This window comes from Bombina bombina, chromosome 1 (genome assembly GCF_027579735.1).
Source record: "Bombina bombina isolate aBomBom1 chromosome 1, aBomBom1.pri, whole genome shotgun sequence".
NCBI classification, from domain to species: domain Eukaryota; kingdom Metazoa; phylum Chordata; class Amphibia; order Anura; family Bombinatoridae; genus Bombina; species Bombina bombina.
Window position 1 is genome coordinate 526200063 of NC_069499.1, and position 27933 is coordinate 526227995.

At 35.6% G+C, this 27933-nt stretch overlaps 1 protein-coding gene across 2 annotated transcripts; it reads left to right on the forward strand.

Annotated features, from left to right (window-relative positions):
• The first annotated feature begins 716 nt into the window (after positions 1–716).
• Positions 717–27933, forward strand: IDH1 (isocitrate dehydrogenase (NADP(+)) 1). Of its 2 annotated transcripts, XM_053698628.1 has the most exons (10): positions 724–818; positions 2051–2079; positions 8912–9034; positions 11063–11354; positions 13064–13169; positions 14665–14842; positions 15515–15666; positions 23449–23589; positions 26138–26300; positions 26633–27933. In XM_053698628.1, exons 3-10 carry the CDS (start codon positions 8913–8915, stop codon positions 26724–26726), a joined length of 1248 nt encoding a protein of 415 aa, XP_053554603.1. In that variant the 5' UTR covers positions 724–818; positions 2051–2079; position 8912; the 3' UTR covers positions 26727–27933. The 2 variants fall into 2 exon arrangements, with proteins under 2 accessions (XP_053554602.1, XP_053554603.1); XM_053698627.1 differs by lacking the exon at positions 2051–2079 and having other exon boundaries at positions 717–818.

A 27933-nucleotide genomic window follows, 5' to 3' on the forward strand; every position in this document is an offset into this window, starting at 1 on the left:
GATGTAGGGGTTTTGCGGTTTAGGGGTTAATAGGGTAAATAAGTTTATTGCGATGTAGAGGTTTTGCGATTTAAGGGTTAATAGGGTAAATAGGTTTATTGCGATTTTGGGCGGTTTAGGGGTTAATAGGGTAAATAGGTTTTTTTGCGATGTAGGGGTTTTGCGGTTTAGGGGTTAATAGGGTAAATAGGTTTATTGCGATGTTGGGGTTTTGCAGTTTAGGGGTTAATAAATTACAAAATACGTTGCTTCGTTGTATCTGTAGTTTAAAAAATAATTAGACTGCCCTCTGGGCAGCCTTATCGACTAGTAGGTCATAAAAGGATTTAATCTTTTTAAACAATAACACTTCTGGAGTAGGGTGTTTCTTTAAGACTTGGCTAATATGTTATTATTTAGTAGCACAACATATATATCTTGTAATAAGGTATTTACTGTCCCTTTATCTATGCAGCAGTAGGTAAAAGGTTAAATACAACTCTGTCAACTTTAGTCTAATTTACTGTCAACAAGCCTCACCCTAAAACCTTTACCCCGCCCTTAGCATGGGAACGCCACGCCCACCTAGGCGCAGAGAATCCTCAATAATTCGCTGCTACCTCTTATCCCCTCCTTTTGGTTTGGTGCCATATTGCGTGTGGACCTTTGATTGGGCACCGCCCTGCAATAGGAAATCTGTGATTGGCTGGTTGTGGATCAGCTGGACGATGGGCGTGTGTAGTGTGAAGGTTTGGGAAGTGGTTGTCCGTTGTGCATTTGGAAGGACTTCATTGTGATCTACGTTGGGTGATTGAAACGGTGCCACCTCTTATTGCCAGGTAATAAAGCATTATATAGCACAGGGCTTAGGAAAATAGCTGTCAACGTGCAGCGTTATTTTACTGCATTTAAAGTATTGGCAATGAACAAAGGCATTTTATTCAGTAAAGAAAGATATAATGCTAGGTAAAGGTTAATTTTAGCTTCATAAGCAGTGTAAATTTCATGCAGCTCCATTAGAAATCCAGCCTTTTTTTGTAGGATATATTTTTGAAAACAATTGCATAGTAACTATTATAGGATGATTTAAAATGTATCAATAGCTGTACCATTGGCATTTGCTAATTTGTAGCTATTAATGATACAAATATTTTATTTAGATGCTTACTGCAGATTAGTTTATTTAAACGTATGCAGTTTTTATCTGACACAGAGAAACGTTAATGCAATGTGAGAATATTATCAACAACAACAGTGTGTGTGTATATATATATATATATGTGTGTGTGTGTGTGTATATATATATATGTGTGTGTGTGTGTGTGTATATATATATATATATGTGTGTGTGTGTGTGTATATATATGTGTGTGTGTGTATATATATATATATATATATATATATATATATATATATATGTGTGTGTGTATATATATATATATATGTGTGTGTGTATATATATATATATATATATATATATATATATATATATATATATATATACTGTATATCCTGTCTGGCATAACTCAATCATATTTGCAATCTACAGTGAATGTCTCAGTTATTATATTACCAGTAGATTAGATTTTCAGTCATAAGTTGGCATACGATACATAACATATACTGATAAATTTCCTTAAAGTGGTAATGTATTCAGCATTTCTTTGCATGGGCATTCTGTCTGGGAGTGGCATATTAATCCATTGTGATGTTGCTGCTTTCATTCAGTGTGTCTGCAAATCGTCATAAGGGATAATAATTTTATGTCCTTCACTATAGAAAAATATGCTGTAAAATTCTGGATACTTAGTTACCTTTTTCTCATGCATTGTTTTTTTAATACATTTATGTACCAACATAGTGTTGGCATAATTCAGAATTGTTAGATATTCCAAACAGGTCAGCGTGTCTAAATAGTTTTTTGTTTAAAAATACATTTTATATCCTTGATGGTTTGTTAGTGTACACTGGGCTATTTTTGGCTCAAAGGTCACCAGCTCATCTGATGCAGTTTTAGTTGCCTTGTCCTTAGTGGTAATTAGACATACCATTTGTGTTTTTTTTTCAATAGGTAATAATAGATCCAAACTGTGCTTGTAGGTAAGTACAACAATCAAACAAGCCATTCTGCTTTTCTATATTGAAAGGTTAATCACTGTTAACTAAAGCTGTATCATGGAGACCAATGAATGTACTGTATAAATTGCAGTTAGGACACTCTCTAGTAAAGAACTACTGCAAAATGAACACATTTTGTACATTAAAATAGTGTGTGTGTATGTATGTGTGTATATATATATATATATATATATATATATATATATATATATATATATATGTGTGTGTGTGTATATATATATATATATATATATATATATATATATATACACACATACACACACACACACACACACACACACACACACACACACACACACAGAGATAAAAAGGTTAAATCAAATTCTAGTCAAGAAAATCAAGAGTTCTTTGCATATCAGCATTTTAAACAGTGTTTCAGATACAATATTTAAAATATGCTCATGTGTGCAGCATATTTAGATATGCTTCATAAGCCCATTAAAAGCACTCACTAAAAATAGTCATAGCTTTTAATAGGATCATTTTTGCTAATGCAAATGTATTGTAAATAAATAAATTGAAAAGCACTTCTTCTTTTCAGTTTGGCTAGAATGTTGAAATTACTCAATCTAAGGTCACTTAGTGCACAACACAGTGCATGCTACGTTAGCCCCACACGTTTCTTCCAATGAAGCAGTAAATTAAGAACAACTTCCTGCCAGTAACAAATAGTGCACAGATATTACCCCCAAATTATCTGTATGGCATGCACTGGAGAAATTGAACCCCCTTTTTGCTAGTAAAATGCACTATAAGATTTAACCACCTTATTGGCAGTAACGCACAGAGGAGCAAAACATTTACCGCAATGTTGTCATTGACCGTATGTATAGGAGGGATTTAAACCCTTTTATTTTGAGGAAAATAAAAATCAACATTTAGTCTAGATAGTGTTAGTAATACAGGGAGCAGGGGTTTAACCCCATGCATTACCAGTAACACAGTCATTAAACCCCTGCATTGCCAGTAAGACAAAGCAGTGATGTTTACCATCATGTTGCCAATAGCACACAAGTCTGTTATTTCATTACTTTTATGCAGAGGATGCTCAGAAGTTCTTTTCTAATAATGAGCTAATTTGGTGCAGGATTATCTTATAAACCTGCTGATGCACTGTATCTTATTGCTTCCTCCATTCAATAAATGTCTGTGCATAGCCAGAGGTAAAGTAGGTTGTGTAATGATTTTTCCCAACCTAGAATAGACATAACATTTTTTTGATAGACCCTGCATGTGATAGGGGAACGTGGATAAATCATGCAGTCCCTACCAAGACTTCAGGGATATGCAAGTACAAAAGTTTTGTGCAAAGGACTGCACTCAGAAATCTTCTTCCGTAGGCACTAGTCCCATGTACATAGGCATAATCACACATAAGTATACTGTGCATACTTATCTGCCTGATTGTAAGTGCACAATAATGAGATTTTTTTTTTATATCACCAACAGGCATTAAAATAGACACTGATTGACTCCTTCAATAATACTGTAAATGTAATAGTTAGCAAAATCAAGATTTAATGTCCTGGTTTCAGATATTTAATGACAGTTGTCTTATGACTTACAGAGTTTTAATTTTAGATGTAGCTTAAATATACTCAAAATTTTTAGTAAAGAATGAAAATCTTTCCCATGAATGCAGAGACAATAACCTTTGAAACGTATCTTATCTGACCATTATTACTGTTGCTTGGGAAACTGCTAAGTCACAGCTCTTGCATAACTTGTGTGTGTGTGAGAATAAGTTTACAAACTTAAACTGCGTTTCATTATGTAACAATGAAAAAGGAAAACAAAATAAAAAAAAAAATATATATATATATATATATATAACAGGAAATTCCTCTCTGAACAAGGAACACAACACCACCAGACGGTTATTTTGGCCTTCATTGGGCCTTGTCAGTGAGGTGCAGCCATATTCCTCTAAGCACACTGAGCAAGTAGTCCACGTATGGTTGCCCATTTTTCCCTTAAGGAGGCATAATACACTCTCAAGAATGAACAACCAGCTCAATAACTGGCTAGCTTGTTCTATGGCGATTTACCACCTGAGTGCAGCTTTTTTGTCAGCCCAGTAATTCTTTTCACGGAGAAGAACTTTCCTGCAGTATATCAGTCAATCTGATCCCGTCTATTAATAAAAGCTTCTGTAGATTATTAAAGATGTCTACAATTGTGATCAAATGTAGTACTTGGCTATATACTGTTTTAGGCATTTTCACTAAGGTGATATGCTCTGTAAAAAAACAGGATACAGGTTTTCTGACTTTTTTTTTTTTGATGTAGTGAGGGCAAAATTTTACAGATTTACACGCTGTAGTAAGCTTGATATATTAAAAAGTAGTATATTGATGTAAGACTCCAGCATGCCAAAGCTTCACATACTAATTCAGCACCAACAGATGATCACCAAATGCAATCTCTAAAGCTGTTGAAAGCAAAGTTATATAAAATGTAGACTGCACTTTAAATGGTGGGTAACAACCTAGAACAATTTGTTTAAAATTTTTCAATGCACAAAAAAACATATTTAAAAATACTCAGTGTGATAGAGATGACATGGAAAATGGCACCCATCCTGAATGTATTTATTAGACCTCATGTTCATTAGCAATAGTCCAAAATTACTAAAAGAGAATGCTACTTATGAAATCATAGTAAATGACCACAACATTATTTTTTAGTAATTGCATTTACTACATCAAACACTAAATAGGAAGATGCCTGATAAATACTCATATAAGTTAAGCTACCAGAAGAGCGAAAGCAAATGCTTCAATTCTAACAAGTGCAGGAATATCTTATTTTTTTTTTATGACAATTTATAATAAAGTACACAATTTATGTTAAATGTGTATCAAAATAAACAGGTTGTGATGCATATGTTTTTGTGCTCAGTTAAACACAAATTATACATTGTTTTATATACAAATTCTTAAGCCAGTATTCATCACTATTGTTAATTCTACAAAAGAAAAAAACATCTATCTTTTTGCATTGAAGAAACATGAAACCTTTTGTGATTCAGACATAGCATACCAGTTTTAAAAACTGTCCAGTTTACTTCTATTATAAATTTTCACCGTACTCATGGTATTTTTTGTTGTTGAAGAGCATACCTAGGTAGGTAGTGTGCACGTGTTTGGAGCACAACATAAGATTGCTACCATCTAGAGATGTTGCAAATGTATAAAATTGTTAGAAGTATTCTTGCAAAACTGCTACTATATATTTCTTCAGCTATGTGCACGCTTCTGAACTTGCCTACCAAGAAAACAAAATAAATTTGATAACAGACATAGGTTGTATACTTTATGTGAATCATGAAATTAAAAATTGTTTCATGTCACTTTAAGCAATTATACTCAGACACTAGCAGGAATACCTGTGCAGTAGCCTTTCCTAGTGTCAGATTGTTAATTGGCTAAAAAAAAGACTGCTGAGCAACATTGGAGACCATTTTGGTGTTCAACTGACTTTCCTCACTACAAGTTAATTTTTGAACTATTATTCTTCCCTTCCTCTCTCAACATACTACCGGTCTCAAACCCCCTCAACAGCTTGCAATCGTTTACAACCAACAAAGCCACACATTCAGCTCCTTTGCCCCTTTTACTGTCTTCTTACCTCACTACCTGTCCCCTCGATTCCATGACCTCACAGCTACCCCCTCCCTATCTCCTACCCCTTATTTATATCCTCACACAAATATTCAACCTCTCTGAGCACTGGTATGTTTCCCTTTTCTCTTAAACATGCACTAGTCACACCTATCCTCAAAAAAACTTCTCTCAATCCAATCCCCCCATCCAACTACCGCCCTATTTCCCTTAACACTACTGGAAAGGCCGGTATATACACATTTTATCTAATTTCCTCACAAACTCTCTCCTTGATCTATTGTAATCTGAAATTTGCCCCCAACACTCCACAGAAACAGCAATCATTAAGATTATTAACGACCTACTTACAGCAAAATTGAAAGACCAATTCTCTCTGTTAAAGGATGCAGACAGATTGAGAATACTGTTGCTCTCTCTTTCTCTCTCTGTCTCTCTCTCTCTCTCACCATACCTTATAGTGTAGCTTTCTCTGGTGCTTCCTCTGCCCCTTTACCACTTTCTGTTTGGGTACCATAAGGATTTGTCCTTGGTCCCATTCTCTTTTTAATCTATACGTCATCTTTAAGTTCCTTAATAAAGTCTCACGAGTTGCAAATTTTATTTTGTATGCTAACACCGAAATCGACCTCTCTTCACCAGACCTATCTTCTTCCATTCTAACTTGTCACTGTCACTAAGCTAAATCTCTCCAAAACTGAGCTCCTTTATATTTTCCCCTTTATTCCAAAATCACTACTCCCATCTTTTATTTCTGCTGATAACATTACCCCAACCCAGCATACCGGATGTCTTTGAGTCACACTTAGTATCTTTCTTTCATTCCTCACATCCAGTTTTTGGCCAATTCCTGCCATTTCCACCTTTTTAAAAAATCTAAAAAAAAATTGACCCTTCCTCACACAAGACACAACTAAGATTTGAATCCCCTCTCTAATCATTTCCTGCATTGACTATTGCAACTCCATCCTCTCTGGTTTTCGTAACTGCAATATATTTCCTTTGTAATCCATAATAAATGCTTCTGAAAGTTTCAAGTGCTTCTCAAAGACTCTACTGTTCAGTGATGCATACAATAGAACATTTTTTTTTTCCAACATTCATTCCTCTTTTTGTTATTCCCTTGAACCCCATTAGCATGTAAGCCTACGAGTCCAGTTGTTTTATAGATCACTTTCATAAGAGCTAATATATAACAGTGCAGCGCTTGGTAGGACCCACCTACCCATTTTTTCCCTATAAATGTTACTTTGCATATCACAACTGTTTATAGTGCTGTGGAATCTAATTGCAAAGTAGGGATGTGCTTAAAACATTTATTTTAAAGGAATATTGTGGGGAAATAAGAAATGCTCTGTACCCATAGAAGAGTTTTTTTTTATTTAGTTGGTGGTGGTGGTGGTGGTGTTGTTGTTTTTTATTCAAAGTAACTGCAACGGCTCCTTTTTTTTTTTTTCGTCTACCCCTAATGCAACTACCTCTTGATTACATAGCTTTTCTATAGCAAATATTGCAGTATTGACAAAATCAGTATAGGTGGCAGTTTTCAGAGAAAAAATCAGCTATTTAAAATTAGTGTCCCCTTTATCAAGCTAAAGAACATTCACTAAACACACTGAGAATTGCTTAGCAGATTGCACGCTAATATCAGGAATTTGAATAGCGTGCATTGGTGATTATACTACTACGGTGGGCTTCAGAGAGGTGTGGTGAGTCCTTTGATATCTTACAATTGGATGTTTCATGTAACTTTATGTCACATTGGTGATATCCGCAACTGTGGGGTTCCTGTATGGAATTGTTTTCACCAATACATGATTAACTTTACTGTTATATACGGATACTGTTAACAAACTAATTTTCCAAAAGTTCTTGTTGATGCTTTAAAGAACATTCATGGTTAGTTGTCCAATTTACAACCCATGCAAAATTTTAAATAAATAATTAAACTGGATATCAAAGAGATTTGTTTCATGTCCCTGCTGCCATAGATTGAACCTGCCCTAGTTTACACAACTTTGCATCATGTGAGAGGTAGATAAATGCTTTCTATACACTGTGCCAAATGGCCAGTTTTATAACTATATTAAAATGACTTATTTAGTTATGGTATTTTTACTGCACATTAAGGTGTTTCACAATTTCTAGAGGGGGTGTGGTGTGGGTGATGGGTGGGGTTAATGATGAGTAACATTTTGGCCTGGCTAGTAGGACTTGAAATTTTGAGTCTCTCTCACTCACACACTCACTCTCACTCCCCATAATGATAATTTTGTTATTGAACTAACTATACATTTATAAATTGACAAGCTTTCGGGAGAATGTCCTAACCAAATACTGACCAATTTTTATGGTATTTACAGATTATATCTTACAAGACAGAAAGTGTTATTTCCCCGGTCTGTTATTCTTCACTGGACACTGTATGCCTCTGTCTCCTTAATCCCTCTCATGATTTTTATAACACCCCCTGCAATCAGACCTCTGTAACACGTTCTGTCTTTTTAGCTTGTGTTTTAAGATATAATCTGTAAAGTCCATCAAATATAAAAAAATAAAAAAGTATCATTGCTAAATGCAATACTCTTGTTATTTTGATATCTATCTCTATCTATCTATCTATTGATCTATCTCAGAACAGGGGTATTCTTTCAACAACAACAAAAACTGTAATACATTTTAAAATGATATGTTTTAGATGAAGCCGTGAAGAATATTCACTGTGTCTTCTCCTTAAAGAGTCACTTAAGTCAAAATTAAACTCATAATTCAGATAGAGCATGCAGTTTTAAGGGACTTTTCAATTTACTTTTATTATTTAACTATGCACAGTGATTTTATATGCAAACTTTTGAGGCACCAGCTACTACTGAACATGTGTCTACATGGCTGATGGCTGTCACTTGATACAACGTAGGGAATGTAGGGATGGAATATTTAAAAAAAACAACAACAAAAAATAGATTTTGAAATTTGTTAGAAAAAAAATCTTCTGGTCATTTAAATTCTGAGTAAGTGCTATTGCATCACATTTTTATTATGCGCTTGTTGATTATGCAATTTGACTGTATTTAATGGTCCTTTTAAAGTAACAGTAAATCTGTATATAGAAACTGTATGGTGTGAGTATGTGTCCTGCTGCTTTATTTAGTTGTATGTTTACATTGCAGAATGTCCCAGAAAATTCAGGGCGGCTCTGTGGTGGAGATGCAAGGAGATGAGATGACAAGGGTGATATGGGAACTAATTAAAGAGAAGCTCATCTTGCCTTACATAGAATTAGATCTGCACAGGTAATTGTACACCAATTTGAAACTAAGAAACATTTCTACATACAATTCTTCAGTACACAGTTAAAGGGACCACCTTCTCTCAGCTAGCCTTTTTTAAAGAGATAATACCATCATAAGCAATGGTAGTATGTTTCTATATAGCCTCCTCAGCATTGTTTCATCAAAACATGAAACCTTTTTGTTTCTTGCAAGCGTTGGCAGCAGAGTTGCTTTAATCCCAGAATCTGAATTTTCAACTGTTTCACACTTTGCTGTTTATAAATACAACAAAGTAATCAAACATCGATTAGACTTATTAGAAGCAGAAGATATACATGAAAGAAGTGCTTAGAACATGCTTTATGTTCTTAAACCAGAAAGGATTGCTCTTTAATCTACTTTTGATTTGTCTTATTGTAACCTGTTTTTCTTATCACTCAAGAGACTTTGGTCAGAGTAATGAACCTGCTTTTCAACTGCATGAATTTCATTAGCTCCATATACACCATACACAAAGCTCCTGGAATATAGGGAAAAGGTCATGTGCTGAACCTGCGGGCTCCTACTTGCCTGCAAATTAGAAACACTCACAAGCTTCAGCATAGTCACTTATTTTTTTTTTTTAAATGAGATGCCAGCCTTTTCTTTTTCTTTCTTTAAAAAAAAACATATTTTTAAGGGGCACTCCTAATACAAAAATTACTTAACCCTATATAACAATGTTTTATTATGATAGAAGGTACTTCTGTATTTGCCCACTATCTTGCATTCGCCTTTTGTCTCTTCACAAGGTCTTACTCCATGACCTGGATGTCGGGGTACCCCTCTTGCTTTGGATACTTGTTATTGTGTTATTTTGCCCTAATCTTCAATATTTATTCCCTCCTTGCTCTTGCAGCCAATCTCTCTCTGTGTTCCTAAATATTTTCCTTCCACACAACCCATGGGCCTTTCTCTCTTCTATCTTATTTCCTTTTCTTGCCATTAATTTTTAATTTACATTGCAATATTGCTTCTCCCTTACCTTTTTTTTATATCTCTTTTTCTTAGTTTTTATAAAGTGTAAATCTTCTCCTTTGATGCCTGATTCCTTCCTTTGTTGTCCTAAATGTATTTTCCTTTCCTCTCATTCCATCTTCTTCACTATTGTTCTGTGAGTGGAAACGGAGCTGATTTTGGAAAGTTATAAAATATTTAGATTCATTTTAGAAGCTTTAAAAAAAAAAAGATGCAAAATCAATCTGAATAAACAAGGTCAAACAAATGTGATAGATACAAAGCAGAAAAGGACGCTTCAGAGTGCAGGAAATCCACTAAAGTTTCCACCATCAACCCGATATATGAATCAATACTGTGATTTCCCCAGCATGCCTGATTCAGCACGTTAGTGCTATCGCCTTTGTGAGTATTGATTCATATATGGGGCGGAAGGTGGAAACTTTTGTGGATTTTTTTTTGCACTAGGAAGGGCTCTTTTTTTCGGCTTTGTATTTACAGTTTTGATATGAAAGTCACAGAAGGAGCAGCTGTATATACCGGTCCACTTCCTTTGCCCTACATAACTCATGGGAGGACTTGGGGACTTTAACTTATTTTGAATATATTACTTCTATAGAGATTGGTACTCTGCATTTTCTTTTTTTGTGAGTGTCATCTTTATGATTTTAGGTTGTGCCGTTGTATAACTGGCCCCCTCTAGTGGGTTGGACATTATATAAATGTGATCAATATTAATTACATTTATCTGATTATTTTTTTTCATGTTTTGTGTTAAAGGACACCTTCCTAAGGGCAATAACCAGCAGGTCATAAATATCTTATCCAAAGTACATCTAAAGAACACAGCACAGATACAATAAACTTGGGGGGGGGGGGGGGTAAAGTTGTAAAATGTATATCTTTTTATCAGTTCAGTTGTTTGTGCTGATTTTACTTAATAGGAGCATTGCAAAATATTGACTTTAAGCTGCCTACGGCATATGTTTGGTGCACTGTATATAGAGCTCTCCTTACATGCTCACTGTGTAATATAGCCTTTTCTTAATAAAGCTATGATCTGGGCATTGAGCATCGTGATGCTACAGATGATAAAGTTACCGTAGAAGCTGCTGAAGCCATTCAAAAGTACAATGTTGGCATCAAGTGTGCCACCATTACTCCTGATGAGAACAGAGTGGAAGAGTTCAAATTGAAGCAGATGTGGAAATCTCCTAACGGCACGATAAGGAACATTCTTGGGGGTACCGTCTTCAGAGAGGCCATAATCTGCAAGAACATCCCCAGACTTGTCTCATGTTGGGTCAAGCCAATAATCATTGGCCGTCATGCTTATGGGGACCAGGTGAGAAAATCCAATGCTGTGAAAGTGAATTATCTTCTGTTTCCTAGAGAGACAATTTTTTTGTTAATTTTAGCAAACTTTTGATTTCTATTTTTGTGAGTTCTAATGGATATTCACAATGGCAGAGGCTATTGCACTTCTAAGTTTGGATAAATTGAATTATGTCATTACTTTTATTGGTTCACAAGAAGAAAATCGCATAGAAAAGGAAAGTTAAAAGTAGATCTTATATAGTGTCTATATGTAAGCTTGTATACCACTAAGCTGACTGTGAAGTATTAAAGTGTTCATTTCATACACTGCTCAGCTTGGGATATCGCGACTGCGCTATCGCATTCTCTCCATAGACTATAATGGAGAGCGTAGAAGAAAAAAAACAACCTAACACTTATTGCTAGTGCACTAACCTGACAGGAGTTATTAATATTTCACATTCCAATGTTCTTCGCATACAGGAATGTTATTTTTATTGTAAATATATATTTGTGTGTGATTATGTTAATGTAAAATAGATATCTATACCTATATGGGAAAAATAATAAATAAATATATATATACTTTAGGTCTAATGCAGTGTTGGATTAGCGCACATGAAAAATTAGTTATCTGAAGGCTCATTATGGAAATATTCAATATTAAAACATTGTAATAAAAATTATTATATATACTGTAAAAAAAAATCTAAATTCAAATTTTTTTTTTTTTAATTATTTTTTTACATCTTTTAAAAGTGTTTGGTGCAACTTTTTTAACTCACTGCCTTTTACGAGAAGCCTTCAGTCTCGCTAACACGGCAAGTGTAAAATGCAATTGCGCTCTTGTAATATGAGCGCAAATTATTCGCCTGCAATATTCTTATATTGTGCATGTGCTAACGTTAGCCTGCCACTTGTAGTCTAGTCCTAATATAGTTTTATGTTAACCCTTAGTTTTAAATGTGTTGTCGCATAAGGAGGCCTATCGTATTTCTATTTAGTCGTAATCTGTGATATGAGCCCTGATTCTCATTACAGGAGACAGTAGTCTTACTGTATCTTGCTTACACCAGCTGAATATTGTGCAGTGTACATGTTCTAACTACCAGACGGCCATCTTAGAAGGTAAAAAAAAGCAGGTGCCCCCCTAAGATTCAACCTTAGTGGAGAGATACAGGTAGGGTTGCCACCTCAGCCATGTTTTCCTTATGAGTTACACATGCTGCAGGGTATGCAGGGAGGAACATGTATTGTGTTTCTGGACAGCACTATTCATGTTCCACCCTGCAGCATGTGTAACTTATAAGTGTTCTGTATTTTAAGGGACAGGTGGCAACCCTAGATACAGGTAATCATCAGGTCTCACATAGTGAGCACTTTAACCCCTTGGAGTTATTGCTGTTGCCTGACAATGAGAACATTTTAAATCTGTATGTGCTTAGAGCTTGTGCCCTATGTATAGCTCGTGTTAAAGCAGGGCTTGACAAATACAGGTTCTGAAATTGTACTTCTGCTCATGACCTGTTGCAGTGCTCTGTGTGTCTATACATTTCTTACATGGCTCCTAAAATGTATAGTTGGCTTCTTTAAAAAGCCATAATAGTAGCAAAATGACATATTATTCTAATTTGTTAGAGCATTTACTACTACACTACTGTTTAACAGCCACAATTACAATCTATATCTGTGATACCAGAATTGCATTCAGTAATCATTTCCTTTCAACTCTTCTAGTACAGGGCAACAGATTTTGTGGTTCCTGGGTCTGGCACAGTAGAAATTTCATTTACGCCTAAAGATGGAGGGGAGCCCATTAAATATGTTGTACATAAATTTGAAGGTAGGTGATCGATACCGAAGCTCTTTTAGCTCAGTAGATAGCATTGTATGCGGTTGCTTTGCAAGTTCTATTATTTAGCCCATCTTCCAATAACCCCCCCCCCCAAAAAAAAAACCCCTGTTATATATTAAGTTACAGAGGGACAGGAAACCTTACATTTTTATTTCATGATTGATATAGATCATACAATTTTAAATAACTTTCTAATTTACTTCTATTCTATCTCAAATTTTCTTTGTTCTCTTGTTATTTTTTTATAAAAAAAAGCAGGGACGTAAGCTCAGGAGCGTGCACGTGTGGAGTACTATATGCCAGCAATTTTGCAAGAATGTTATCCATTTGCAAAAGCACTAGAGGGCAGCACTATTCTCTGCAACATAGTGCTCCAAACACCTACCTAAGTATCTCTTCAAGAAACAATACTATGGGAACAAAGCACATTTCATAATAGCAGTAAATTTGGATTTAATTTTTTTGTATTTTCTGTTTTAAATCACAAAAGAAAGCTTTGGGTTTCATATCCCTTTTTAATACGGCATTTCAGTCCCACTTTTTTATGGAGTGTTTTTAAGTAAAAAAAAAAGGTGACTTGAAGTGTAATCTCCCTACAGAGAGGTTGCTTTAATGTCCTAAGTTTTTTATATATATCAGATACTTACAAATAATTGTAATATAGTTCTGTGCAAAATGTGAGGGACATGAAACACACACTTTTTTTTTTATTTCTTGATTTAGATAGAGCGTGCAATTTTAAACAACTTTCTAGTTTACTTCTATTATCTAATTTGCTCCATTATCTTGATATCCTTTGCTGAAAAGCATATATAGATAGGCTCAGTAGATGCTGTTTGGTGGCTGCACATAAATGCCTCATGTGATTAGCTCACCCATGTGCATTGCTATTTTTGCAACAAAGGATAGCTAAAGAATGAAGCAAATATAATATAAGTAAATTAAAATGTTTAAAATTGTATTCCTATCTGAATCATGAAAGAAAAATGTGGGTTTTAATGTAACTGATTAAACCCTCCAAAAACAAAGGTTCTCACCTTCTACTAATAGGTAGGACAAAGTGTGAGATCTGTGATTATTTGTAAACTATCTTTGCTTATGATTATTTACATCAAGCTTGGACGATCTGCTATCTTATGACAGTTAGTGATAGGATATATGGTACTGACATTTCCGGGACGTTTATTTTTTAATTATTGGGTACCTGACATTTGTTACATTTTTAGCATATTATTTTATTGTTAAAATGGTATGTATGTATATATATATATATGTTATGGATTTGTTAAATGCTTCCAGTACATACAAATTGGTTTGCTCTGGGTACTGTATAATCTGGAGTATCATGGAAATGTTACATCTGTATAGATTTGCTGTACAGTGTTTCATTGGCTGAAACCATTGTGTTGGTTTCACTAATAGGGATGTTTGGAGTAGGAAATGTTCAAGTAATAAGGCATCTCTTTCATTGTGTTCCTTTCAGATGGTGGCGGAGTTGCTCTTGGGATGTACAACACAGATCAGTCCATCAGAGATTTTGCTCACAGCTCCTTCCAAATGGCTCTTACCAAAGGCTGGCCCTTATATATGAGCACCAAGAACACTATCCTCAAGAGATACGACGGTCGCTTCAAGGACATTTTCCAGGAGATCTATGAAAAGTATGCAGAACTTTTTCAAACTAAGAAACCATCTAGATAGAATTTTATGTTTGATTGACAATTAAACATAAAAATTTATATTAAAAGGCTTTAGTTAAAGGGACAGTATACACTCATTTTCATATAACTGCATGTAATAGACACTACTATAAAGAATAAGATGCACAGATACTGATATAAAAATCCAGTATAAAACTGTTTAAAAACTTACTTAGAAGCTTTCAGTTTAGTTCTGTTAAAAAGGTAGTTGGAAAGCCCACTGCAAGTGGGAAATAAGACCCCCCCCCTCCTTTTGCACATGAAAAGACCCTTTACATAATCAGGAGCAAGCTGGAGTAGGTAGCTGACGGTATTCTCATAAAACTTTGGGGCTTGGTTAGGAGTCTGAAAATCAGAGCAATGTTATTTAAAAATAAGCAAAACTATAAAAAAAACAAAAAAAACTTTATGGGCTATAAATAGATCATCTACAAAACATTTATGAAAGAAAAAATTAGTGTATAATGTCCCTTTAACCATAATATTTTTTTTTATTTGCGTGTTTGAAGATATGAAGCAAAGATTTATATAAGAAAAATTAAAATCACTATAATTGATATTGTAGTTTTGAACAATGTAAACCATTTATGACTTGTAAATCAAAGTTTTTTTTATGTTGTGTGGTTCTTTCAGAGAATACAGATCCCAGTTTGAAGAGAAAAAGATCTGGTACGAGCACAGGCTGATTGATGACATGGTGGCACAAGCAATGAAATCAGAAGGTGGCTTCATCTGGGCCTGCAAAAATTATGATGGTGATGTGCAGTCAGACTCTGTGGCTCAAGGTGGGAAACAAATGCAAAATATTTCTATTGATTTTCAAATAGAGATGAATGTACTTTTTACTTTATGCCGATATGATCATTTTTTTTTTTCTTCAAGCTACAGTCTTAAATGGATATTGTACAGTAAAAAATGTTTCAAGTTAATGTGTGCCCAATGATATATTTTACCTACTGGGTGTATTATGTGTGCACCAATACCTCCTCTACCTTTTTTGTGATTTGAAATTGCTTCAGTCACCTATATTAAACATTTCAATACAGCAGTAATGGCTAAGGAAAAATCTATGCAAATGAGGCATCAGAAAAAGTTACCTTCTAGTATTGCATGGGAGACATTACCCTTTTTATACCACAATGATCTGCTGCTTGACTGAGTACAATTTTAACTGAGTCAGTTTTTAATTTTTATCTTAAAAATTCTATAACTGGTACAGGGCTCAATTTTTATTAAATACTGTACCAAACAAATAAGTTAGGGGCAGATGATTGGCTTATGAAAGCTCAGAACGTTTCTAAAATGCATATGAAACTGCTCTATTTAAACATTGTGAATTCCCCCCATAAAAGGGTTGTTTTAAATTTATTATATAACTAACAGGAAGTGCACATTTATGCATAACTTAATGATGTATTGCTCACTGGCTGATAGAAGTAGATGCATAAGTTTATTGATTCACTGTGACAATTTGCAAATACATATAAACAACAAGGTATTGCTTAATCGGTACAACTATTTATTCTTAATAATAATGCAATATAACATATCCTATTTTAGATGTAATAAAGAATACAATTGAGTTTTAACCCCTTAATGACCGGACCATTTTTCAATTTTCTTACCCTTAATGACAATGGCTATTTTTAAATTTCTGCAGTGTTTGTGTTTAGCTGTAATTTCCCTCTTACTCATTTACTGTACCCACACATATTATATACCGTTTTTCTCGCCATTAAATGGACTTTCTAAACATACCATTATTTTCATCATGTCTTATAATTTACTAAAAAAAAAAAAAAAAAAAAAATATGAGGAAAAAATGGGAAAAAAACACACTTTTTCTAACTTTGACCCCCAAAATCTGTTACACATCTACAATCACCAAGAAACACCCATGCTAAATAGTTTCTAAATTTTGTCCTGAGTTTAGAAATACCCAATGTTTACATGTTCTTTGCTTTTTGTGCAAGTTATAGGGCCATAAATACAAGTAGCACTTTGCTATTTCCAAACCACTTTTTTTCAAAATTAGCGCTAGTTACATTGGAACCCTGATATCTGTCAGGAATCCCTGAATATCCCTTGACATGTATATATTTTTTTTAGAAGACATCCCAAAGTATTGATCTAGGCCCATTTTGGTATATTTCATGCCACCATTTCACCGCCAAATGCGAGCAAAAAAAAAAAAGTTAACTTTTTCACAAAATCTGTCACAAACTTTAGGTTTCCCACTGAAATTATTTACAAACAGCTTCTGCAATTATGGCACAAATGGTTGTAAATGCTTCTCTGGGATCCCCTTTTTTCAGAAATAGCAGACTTATATGGCTTTTGGGTTGCTTTTTGGTAATTAGAAGGCCGCTAAATGCCGCTGCGCCCCACACGTGTTTTATGCACAGGAGTGAAGGGGTTAATTAGGGAGCTTGTAGGGAGCTTGTAGGGTTAATTTTAGCTTTAGTGTAGTGTAGTAGACAACCCCAAGTATTGATCTAGGCCCATTTTGGTATATTTTATGCCACCATTTCACCGCCAAATGCGAGCAAATAAAAAAAAAAAACATTACATTTTTCACAATTTTAGGTTTCTCACTGAAATTATTTACAAACAGCTTGTGCAATTATGGCAGAAATTGTTGTAAAAGCTTCTCTGGGATCCCCTTTGTTCAGAAATAGCAGACTTATATGGCTTTGGCGTTGCTTTTTGGTAATTAGAAGGCCGCTAAATGCTGCTGCGCACCACACTTTAATTATGCCCAGCAGTGAAGGGGTTAAATTAGGTAGCTTTTAGGGAGCTTGCAGGGTTAATTTTAGAGATCAGCCTCCCACCTGACACATTCCACCCCCTGATCCCTCTCAAACAGCTCTCTTCCCTCCCCCACCCCACAATTGTTCCCGCCATCTTAAGTACTGGCAGAAAGTCTGCCAGTACTAAATAAAAGAGGTTTTTTTTTTTTAAAATAAAAATAATAAAGTATTTTAGCTGTGATGGACCCCTGCCTTAGCCCCAACCTCCCTGATCCCCCCTCCAGCTCTCTAACCCTCTCCCCTACCTAATTACCACCATCTTGGGTACTGGCAGCTTTCTGCCAGTACCCAGTTTGGCCCCAAAAACCCCCCCAAAAAGTATTATTTTATTTTTACTTAAAAAAACTATTTCTGTAGTGTAGCAGCCCCCCACAATACCCCCACCCCCACCCCCTCCCAGATCCTTTTATATTTTAAAAAAAAAAAATCCCTTTTTCCCCCTTTCTGCCCTCATTCATTGGTGTCAGTGTGGCTAATGGGTGCACGTACGCGCGTGCACATGCATGCTCACGTGCACACGCGTGCGCATCGTGCACGTGCACCCTCACACCCGGCACTATCGCTACCGGTGCAGAGAGGGCCACAGAGTGGCTCTCTCTGCATCGGGGGCTTGTAAAATGGTATTGCAGGATGCCTCCATATCGAGGCATCACTGCAATACCCTCAGAGCTGCTGGAAGCATTTGTGATCGCTTCCAGCACTCTGTTAGACAACTGACGTACCAGGTACGTCCATTGTCATTAACTGCTTGTTAATGCATGACGTACCTGGTACGTCAGTTGTCATTAAGGGGTTAAGGTACATGAAACACAATTTTTTTTTTTTCATGATTCAAATAGAGCATGTGTTTTTCAACAACTTTCCAATTTACTCATGTTATCTAATTTGCTTCATTCTCTTGTTATCCTTAGTTGAAAAGCATACCTAGGTAGGCTCAGGGGCAGCAATGCGCTACCGTGAACTAGCTGCTGATTGGTGGCTGCACATAAATGCCTCTTACTATTAGTTCACAGGGTGTGATCAGCTATCTCCCAGTAGTTCATTGCTGCTTCTTTAACAAAGGATACCATGAGAACAAAGCACATTTGATTATATAAGTAAATTGGAAGGTTGTGTTCTGTTTGAATCATGAAATAAAAAGGGGGTTTATGTCTCTTTAAGTTGCCTTTAATTTTTAATGAATATGTTACGGGTTAAGTCAGAAATCCGGGTAATCCTAGGATTACCCAGGTAATCCTGACATTACCCAAGCGGCTGTGGGTAAAGCCTGATGTAAAGTAATTCTCCCATCTACACTATATTTTATTTATTTTTGCCTCTGCGGGGGGGGGGGGGGGGAGATCAAGGAAGGCGCCCCAACGATCCTCTGGTATCCACCCAAAGTGAACCTTAGGGAATAAGGTTTACAATGGGGGCTTTGCCCCCTTTTGAACCCCCTAGGCAGAGGCAAAAAAGATAGTGAAGATGTGTGAATTGCAGTGCATTGTATATGTGTTTAATGCAGTGATTTGATGCACTCTGAGAAGATTTATCATGCTAGATCGGGCTTTACCCCAGGCGGTTGGGTAATGTCAGGATTTACCCAATTTCTTACTTTGCCCGAAACAAATACATATGTTTGTGCATATTAATATTGTGTAGACATATATTACATCAGTCTGTGACATACTCATGGCTCCTCCCATATGTGGTTTGTTATACTGACTATTGTTAACTTCCCTATACATATAACCTTCATGATTTTACAACACCCCTTCTCTCCCATTTCTCTAACTTCTATATGACCTTTTAACCATTTGAAGCTCAAGATATATGCCCCCATTTAACAAAGAGTGGGGTCATCAGTGTCATCAGGCAGGGAACCTGTCCACCAGCTCTCACTGCCTGCTTTCTTGTGCAATACGGTTTCCTGCTCTTGTGCACTAATTGCACAAGAGCAGGGGTTGTCAATCAGTCCAGGGTGATTTTAATCTACCAAGTAGGGGTTAAAATACAGTCGCCCAAAGCTTTGTAAATTCCATCATAGATCAGTGTTGTCAGACTTAAAGTGAAAGTCATCCCAAGCGTTTCTGAAACGCTAGAATTGACTATTGAAACAAATAAAGGGGACTTTCATTCATGAAGTATAAAATACTTCATACATAAAGCTCCTTTATTTGTTTCAAGAGATCGCTGATCTGAGCTGCTACATCGCTCTTAGCAAATAGCTGTGCGGTAAATCCGAATTCCAAGGGCGCCAAGCCGGATTTCCTGCACAGCTATTGCCTAAAGAGGTGAAAACGTCACCTCTAGAAAAACAGAGTTCTGCTGTAGGCTTCCTTTAGCAGCTCAGATCGGCGATCGCTTGAAACAAATAAAGGAGCTTTCTGCATGAAGTATTTTATACTTCATGAATAAAAGTCCCCTTTATTTGTTTCAATAGTCAAACCTAGCATTTCAGAAACGCTGGGGTTGACTTTCACTTTACGGAAGAGAGGAAACTCTTAAAAGCTTGTATTTTTTTAAATGCATGTAGCCCAATAAAAAGGTTGTCACTAATCACTGTAATACTCCTTTTTATTTTGGCATCTGTGTTTTGTTTTGGGGGGTTTTAAGACACTTTCTGTTAGCTAAAAAATTATTTGTTGTATAGGGCCTTGACAATGCATGCATTCTAATCTAGTTAATTGGCAAAGTAATTAGTTTGCACTAAACTGAAAATGTTATAAGAATGGTTTTACTCACAAAGCAGGCAATGAGATCAAAGGCCACATTCTGTACTCCTTAATCTGTTTTAGTCTGAGAATCACAAGTGCTCCTCTTGTGGTTTATTTATTATCTTACTATATTAACCCAGTGTTAATATGTAGTTTTTGTTTGGTGGTACTTTTGTTAAAGAATTACTCATTTCTGAAGTCTGTTATTTATACAGGACTTAAAGGGATATTGTTTCATTGTTTGTTTTAATTAAAAAAAGAAAAGCAGTATGTAGTATTCATCATTTAAAAAAAAAAAAAAAAAAAAAGATACTATCCATTTAAAACTTCATTTGTGCAGTATTCATTACTTCCAACCTCCTACAAGGAGGTTGGGGTCTTTACAGGGAGATTTATCTACCTTGATGTCATAAAACATGTAACATGAGCTAGTTGGATTTGCCCATGCTCAGAACAGGTAGAATGCTACCTAAGTTGCCAACATTTCAGCTCTCTCGTCACCCTAAAGAGCAGTGGCTACACTAAGAATTTCTAAGTGCTCATTTTGCAAGAAAGCAAATTAATTGTTTGGTGTTTGTGTATTTAAAAAAAAAAAAGTCTTTCTTTTTATGTTTACTTTGATTTAACATATTTGTTTTTAGTAAACAAGCACAAAGAAAGTATTGCACTCTCTTGCAAGCACACAGCTCAGCTAGATTAAAAGCAGGATGGAAGAGTGAGTTACAGCATTTGGCCACATGCTGATAGCTCAGGACCACGTCAAGGTCTCTTCCTCTCTGGGACCCTAGCCTACAGCCACATAATGCATGTCTTCAACCAAACACACTAAGATACAAACAAGGGTGACACAAACCCTTTGTAATGGAAATTGACTAAACTCTTTAATGAGACTGGGTACACATAGTATGATCCTGCAAAACTGACAGCCCTGGGTGCTTCCCAGCACTCAGACAGCTGCACAGCTGTCTGTCAGTCATGCAGTTAACCCCAGACAAGCCCGGGTGCGGAGCCCATATTAAATATAACAAAACAATGAACACATTATTTTGTTTTGTAAAATGTCCTATGGGCTTTGCACCCAGAGCTGTGAGTTGTGGTAATAACTTTGTTTAGTAATTTTCCCTATGGGCTTTGCACCCCGGCTAGTATGTATTTATGTGTATAAGTACAAAGTCTATCTGAAGGGAGTAGAACACAGTTTTCAGAGGTGTTTTATGGCAAGCAAAACAGGTTATTGAATGTATATTGCAAAGTTGTTATATTCCTTTAATTGCAATGTCCCTTTAAAGCTATTTGCTTCCAGGTTTCTTTAGAGTAAGGTTTCTCATCCTACTCCTCCAGAACCTTCAGCAAAGCAGATCTCTAAGATTTTCCTGTTTAAAGGGACAGTCTACACCATAATTTTTATCGTTTTAAAAGATAGATAATCCCTTTATTATCCATTCCCCAGTTTTGCATAACCAACACAGTTATATTGATATACTTTTTACCTCTGTGATTATCTTGTATCTAAGCCTCTGCAAACTGCCCCTTTATTTCAGTTCTTTTGACAGACTTGCAGTTTAGCCAATCAGTGCTGGCTCCCAGATAACTTCACGTGCATGAGCTCAATGTTATCTATATGAAACACATGAACTAATGCCTTCTAGTGGTGAAAAACTGTTAACATGCATTCTGAATAGAGGTGGCCTTCAAGGTCTAAGAAATTAGCATATGAACCTCCTAGGTTAAGCTTTCAACTAAGAATACCAATAGAACAAAGAAAAATTGGTGATAAAAGTAAATTGGAAAATTGTTTAAAATTGCATGCCCTATCTGAATCATAAAAGTTTATTTTGGACTAGACTGTCCCTTTTAAGTCAAATCAAATCCTTATATTGTTATTTTGAGTACATTGGGAGCAGATTTGGAAACCATCTTTATGAAAACCTACTAAATCCTCTCTTTTGTGAACTTCTATACACCCCAAGCTAAATGCAGTCCTAATGTATGACCTTCCTGTCTCTGTGAATGCAGGGTGTCATCACTGATGATTTTATTACTCTCTGGACAGCTGCTGTTTCAGTAGATGTCTTAAAGGGTCATGAAACCAAAAAGACTTATTTCCTAATAAAAGGGATATGAAACCCAAAGAAAAAAAATTGGGTTTCATATCCATTTAAAACAGAGCATACAATTTTAGACAACTTTCTACATTACTTATATTATCCAATTTGCTCTGTTCTCTTGGTATCCTTTGTTGGAAAGCATACCTAGGTAGGCGCAGGAAGTGGGAGCTAGCTAATTGGTGTCTGCACATTATATGCCTCTCGTCATTGGCTTACTGATGTGTTCAACTAGCTCCCAGTAGTGCATTGCTTTGCCTTCAATAAAGGATATCAAAAAAATGAAGCAAAATTGAGGTAAATTGGAAAGTTGTTTTAAATTGTATGCTCTATCTGAATCATGAAATACATTTTGGGGGGTTTCATGTCCCATTAACTTTAAAGCCATAGAGGCAAAATGTATCTGCTCTTATTTCCCACTGTGAGCTTTGAGAACACATATCAGTGTTTGTAATCCTTAAAGGGACATTAAACACTCATTTTTTTCTTTGCATAAATGTTTTGTAGATGATCTATTTATATAGCCCATAAAGTTTGTTTTTTAAAATAAATGTATAGTTTTTGCTTATTTTTAAATAACATTGCTCTGATTTTCAGACTCCTAACCAAGCCCCAAAGTTTTATGAGAATACCATTAGCTACCTACTCCAGCTTGCTCCTGTTTGTGTAAAGGGTCTTTTCATATGCAAAAGAAGGGGGAGGGGGGAGTGTCTTATTTCCCACTTGCAGTAGGCTTTCCAACTGCCTTTTCAACAGAGCTAAACTGACAGCTTCTAAGTAAGTTTTTAAACAGTTTTATACTGGATTTTTATATCGGTATCTGTGCATCTTATTCTTTATAGTAGTGTCTATTACATGCAGTTATATGAAAATGAGTGTATACTGTCCCTTTAAGACATGATGTACAAGAATTAATAAAGCCTTGTGCTGGTTTAAAACTATGACATTTCTCCTAGGATATGGATCTCTAGGGATGATGACCAGTGTACTGATATGTCCTGATGGGAAGACGGTGGAGGCAGAGGCAGCCCATGGTACGGTAACTCGCCATTATCGGATGCACCAGAAGGGACAAGAAACCTCAACTAATCCAATTGGTAATGAATACATTTGTTTTATTTTTTAAAGGGCCACTGTAAGTAAATATTTTCTATGCATGTTACTAACTAACTACCCCAAATACACTTTTTATCAATAGCATTTCATTAACATATCTCTACCGTATAGCAGAAATCTTGTCTGCAAATTTAATTGTTTTCCAAACCCACTCCGTGGGTATCCTTTGCTCTGTACCAATCCGTTTACAATACCTAGGTTTCAAAATGGCGCTTTAAACACAAAGTTATTGGTTTAAGTATTTTGAACATGCAGTGCTGAAAATAGTGGGCAGGATAACGTGACATCATCGGCGAATAAAAGATATAACTTTTAGAACGTTATGAAACTTCGTTTTGGAGAAAATATAGGTCAGTAGGTTTTAATTAATGTTTATTAACTTTAATATGTTAGTTGTTTAGCTTAAAAATTATAACAGAAAACAATCCTTTAAATGACATTGTACTCCTTAGCACCACTCATGAGTGTTATATCAACTACATAGGCAAAGAGGCCATACCATGAACCAGCAATATTTTGAACTGCTCTATACAGCTATTTATCTAAAAAAATGATACTAATGTGAATTACTAGATGAGAAAGTAGCTGCACTTATTCAACCATGTGATGTGTAGGAGAGGGCTTACAATAAATGTCATACTTAGATTGTAAATGCTATGGAAATCAGGGCCAAATCCTTCGGGCTCCTTCTGCCTTTCTCGTCGTTACTTTTTACCTGTTATACTGTGCTGCTGAATCTTTTGGTGTATTACATATAAAAAGGTGTGGCGCTATCATTGGTGCAGTGGTACCAGGGCTCCAGTGCTGGGGGCCAATAGCAAGCCAGTATATACTTGTACATAGGCAAGTGCAGAATGTGTACAGTCCTATTGCAGGGGAGCCTTTTATTAGTGCAGGTTGAATATCTATCTTCAAAATGATCATACAGAGCAACATGTATATTATTACTATTGCCTACCAGGGCCCTCTGTTGAGCAGATTCACTACTGCATATAAAGATAATAGTGGTCATAATATAATAATAATCTAGATGTGAATTTAGAGAGCATTTGAAGGTCAGAAATGTTGCAAAATCTATGTGAGCAAGTCCCACGAGAATCCTTGACAACAATAGGATATAGTGATTATAGGGAGGGATTATGTAGGCTAACCGTTCTCTAAATGTGTACATCTGTAGAATGAGTGAGGGCTTTCTGGATTAGGTTACAGATTTTGACTGGGATTCTGAAGGGTATTGGTGGCCATTGTAGTTACAGAGTGGGGTGGGCAATTGGCTGCATGTTAGATGGTTTTACCTTTTGAGGATGAGTTGGTTAATAGGAATAATAATAAGTAACAGTTTATATTAGTCATAGAGGCATATTTAACAAATGTCTGTCGGACCTGATCGGTCTGACAGACATGGCTAAATGCGGAGAGCAATACGCTCTCCGTATTCAGCATTGCACCAGCAGCTCTTGTGAGACTCGTGGCCAAGGGGTGTCAATCAGGTTGAATTACGGTGATTCCTGTCCGCCTCATCAGAGCAGGGGGACAGGGTTATGGAGCAGCAGTCTTTGTGCAGGCTCGCCAGAAACATGGGCCATCAAGCTCCATTCAGAGCTTGATAGATAGGCCCCAATGTGTGTAAATATGGATTCTTCTAATCTTACCACTTTAATTTCTTTAGAGTACCTGCTTAACCTCTGACATCTATTTACTGAAGAGATTGAGAGACACTTAATATCTGTAGAATAACAATTGAATTAAATAGCTTTTATAGCATCTAAACATGGTTCTGAAGTTTCTTATCTCTGTCAAAGGTCACATCAACATTATCAGTGGACAAAGTCTAACTCGGAGCTCACCATGGCTTTCAAATCCTTGATATAAACAGTTTAACAGCGGCCTCTGAAATATACAGATTTGTTGTATACAGCCATCTTACTATTAAGATGATAATAGACCTCTAAACCGAAGAGCAGTCACAAAAGTATATTATAGAAAACTGTATGTTTACCTGACTATCACATGAATCCCTATTGCCTATAATAACTATCACACATGGGACATGTCACACACAATTAAGTCTTTCATATTTAAACATAGCATAAAATTAAAAAAGAAAAATACTTTGCATCTGTGATATTTTTTTGTTGAATACAGGTTAGTGTCCAAGAATGTTTTAAACAGTGGAACTTTAAGCAAACACTGCTGCCATCTAGTGTCTAACAGATATAAAAAAAAAGTGTACTCTTTCTGAATCGTGAAATACATTATATGGTTCATGTCCCTTTTTTTTATTGTAGGAAATATTTTAGTGGTTTTGTTACCTGTAATATAAATGACGTATTTGCTTATTTTAGATAACCATATTTAGTTCCTTCTTTTTTTTTTCTTTTAAAGGAAAACATTTTCAGATTTGATTTAGTTTTGATCTTTTGGTTCTGGTGTAATAAAGCTCTTATTTAAATCAGTTAGAATTTGTAGTCACATTGTAGACTATATTGCTTAATACATTTAATATTTTGTTTTCCTCATTTACTTTAGCTTCCATCTTTGCTTGGACTAGAGGCCTGGAACATAGAGCAAAGTTGGATAACAATACTGAACTAAAGAACTTTGCCACAGCACTAGAAGAAGTCTGTATTGAAACCATTGAGGCTGGGTTTATGACAAAAGATCTTGCTGCTTGTATTAAAGGACTGCCAAAGTAAGTACAAAATATTTGTAAGAAACCATATGGCGACATGAATAGAAAAATCATTGTAGCCACAGATAAATCCTGTAAGGGAGGGGAATAAACTGGTGTAGCGCGGAGGAGGGGCTTAAAGTAAGATAAAACATGTGACATTGCAAGGACAATGGGTCAATTAAATAGATGACATATTAGGTGAAGAGGATACAAATCTTCAATTGAAGGCTAAATGGCTAGTGGCTTATACATGTATTAAAGAAAAGAGGAGGGGAAACGAGCTAGGCTGGACAAACTAGGGGGTTTATTTGTGTGACAATACAATGACAAATACCCTTTTTCCTTTTTAGCGTACAACGATCTGACTACTTGAATACATTTGAATTCCTGGATAAATTAGCAGAAAACTTGAAACTGAAACTCTCTGCTCATCCTAAACTATAAAGTTTTAATCTTCAAAGGATCTCTGGTTTCGTTCATTTTGGTTTACAGTATGATGTTGGACTTGCCAAAACCAACCCAAGCTGTTAATGAGTCTTTTTATTTTTATTTCAGGAATTACTGAAGCCTTGATTGTATTACATTAGGAAAATGACACACTGACAGCTGCTAATTTCTGCAAATAATTAAAAAAAATATTTTTATGTACTTTTTTTTTATTTTTTTACCCATGCCCTACAAGACACATCCTAGTATACAACATTTAAAATGTCAATATGTGACAATAAAAAGAAAACTAAATAAGTAAGAATGTAAATAAACCTGTTTGCTTAAACATTGACTAAAATTCAGATTTACTCAGTAACCTTAGAAAACGGTGCCTGTTTTCGAGTTAAGTAGTGGCTAAATAAGATATATAGAAATGCACATTTTACATCAAAGGGAAAGTATAAACAAATTTTCATTTAACTGCATGTAATATACACTACTATAAAGAAGAATATGCACAGACACTGATCTAAAAATCCCGTTTAAAACCTTTTAAAAACTTACTTAGAAGCTCCCTATTTAGCACTGTTGATGAGGTTTGGCTGGGGTGCCTACTGAAAGGGGCTGAGAGCTGACCCTTCCTCCCTCTCCTGCATATGAAAAGAACCATTACACAATCAGGAGTCTGTAGACATCCGTATGCATCTTAAACTTTGGTGCTTGGTTAGGAGTCTGAAAATCAGCACAATGTTATTTAAAAATAAGCAAAGGTATACATTTTTACAAAAACACCCCCAGATGGGCCATATAAATGGATCATCTACAATAGAATGGGTATATTTATATCTTTAACAAGCATTAATTCACTTGATTTTAATTTTTAAATAAGGTTTTGTATATTCTTAGGGACCAGTTTACCCCTGGGTTAGTAAAGGCTTTGTAGCTGCACTACCTTGTAAGTCTAGACCAAAATCACTACATAGATGTGTTATGTCTGAGCTTTCAAAACCACATAAGTATTTCACATCAATCTGTTAGGGCTTAATACTTTCATTATCTGGAGTATCACAGCGTATAAGGACTTCTCTAGTATGGTTGTCTGGTACTGTTTATATGAATTTCAGAATCTGATAATAGATGTACAGAATAAACAAATGTCATATACATTTCTGTTTTCTACAGAAACCCATGTTCTATTTTTAATAAACCAATTTCATAGTGA

Excerpts from the sequence above, each read along its gene's own strand:
- IDH1 (XM_053698627.1), top strand. The coding sequence starts at position 8,913 with ATGTCCCAGAAAATTCAGGGCGGCTCTGTGGTGGAGATGCAAGGAGAT. Across the intron at positions 11,355-13,063 it reads GTCATGCTTATGGGGACCAG|TACAGGGCAACAGATTTTGT; the intron begins GTGAGAAAATCC and ends CAACTCTTCTAG. Across the intron at positions 13,170-14,664 it reads TGTTGTACATAAATTTGAAG|ATGGTGGCGGAGTTGCTCTT; the intron begins GTAGGTGATCGA and ends TGTTCCTTTCAG.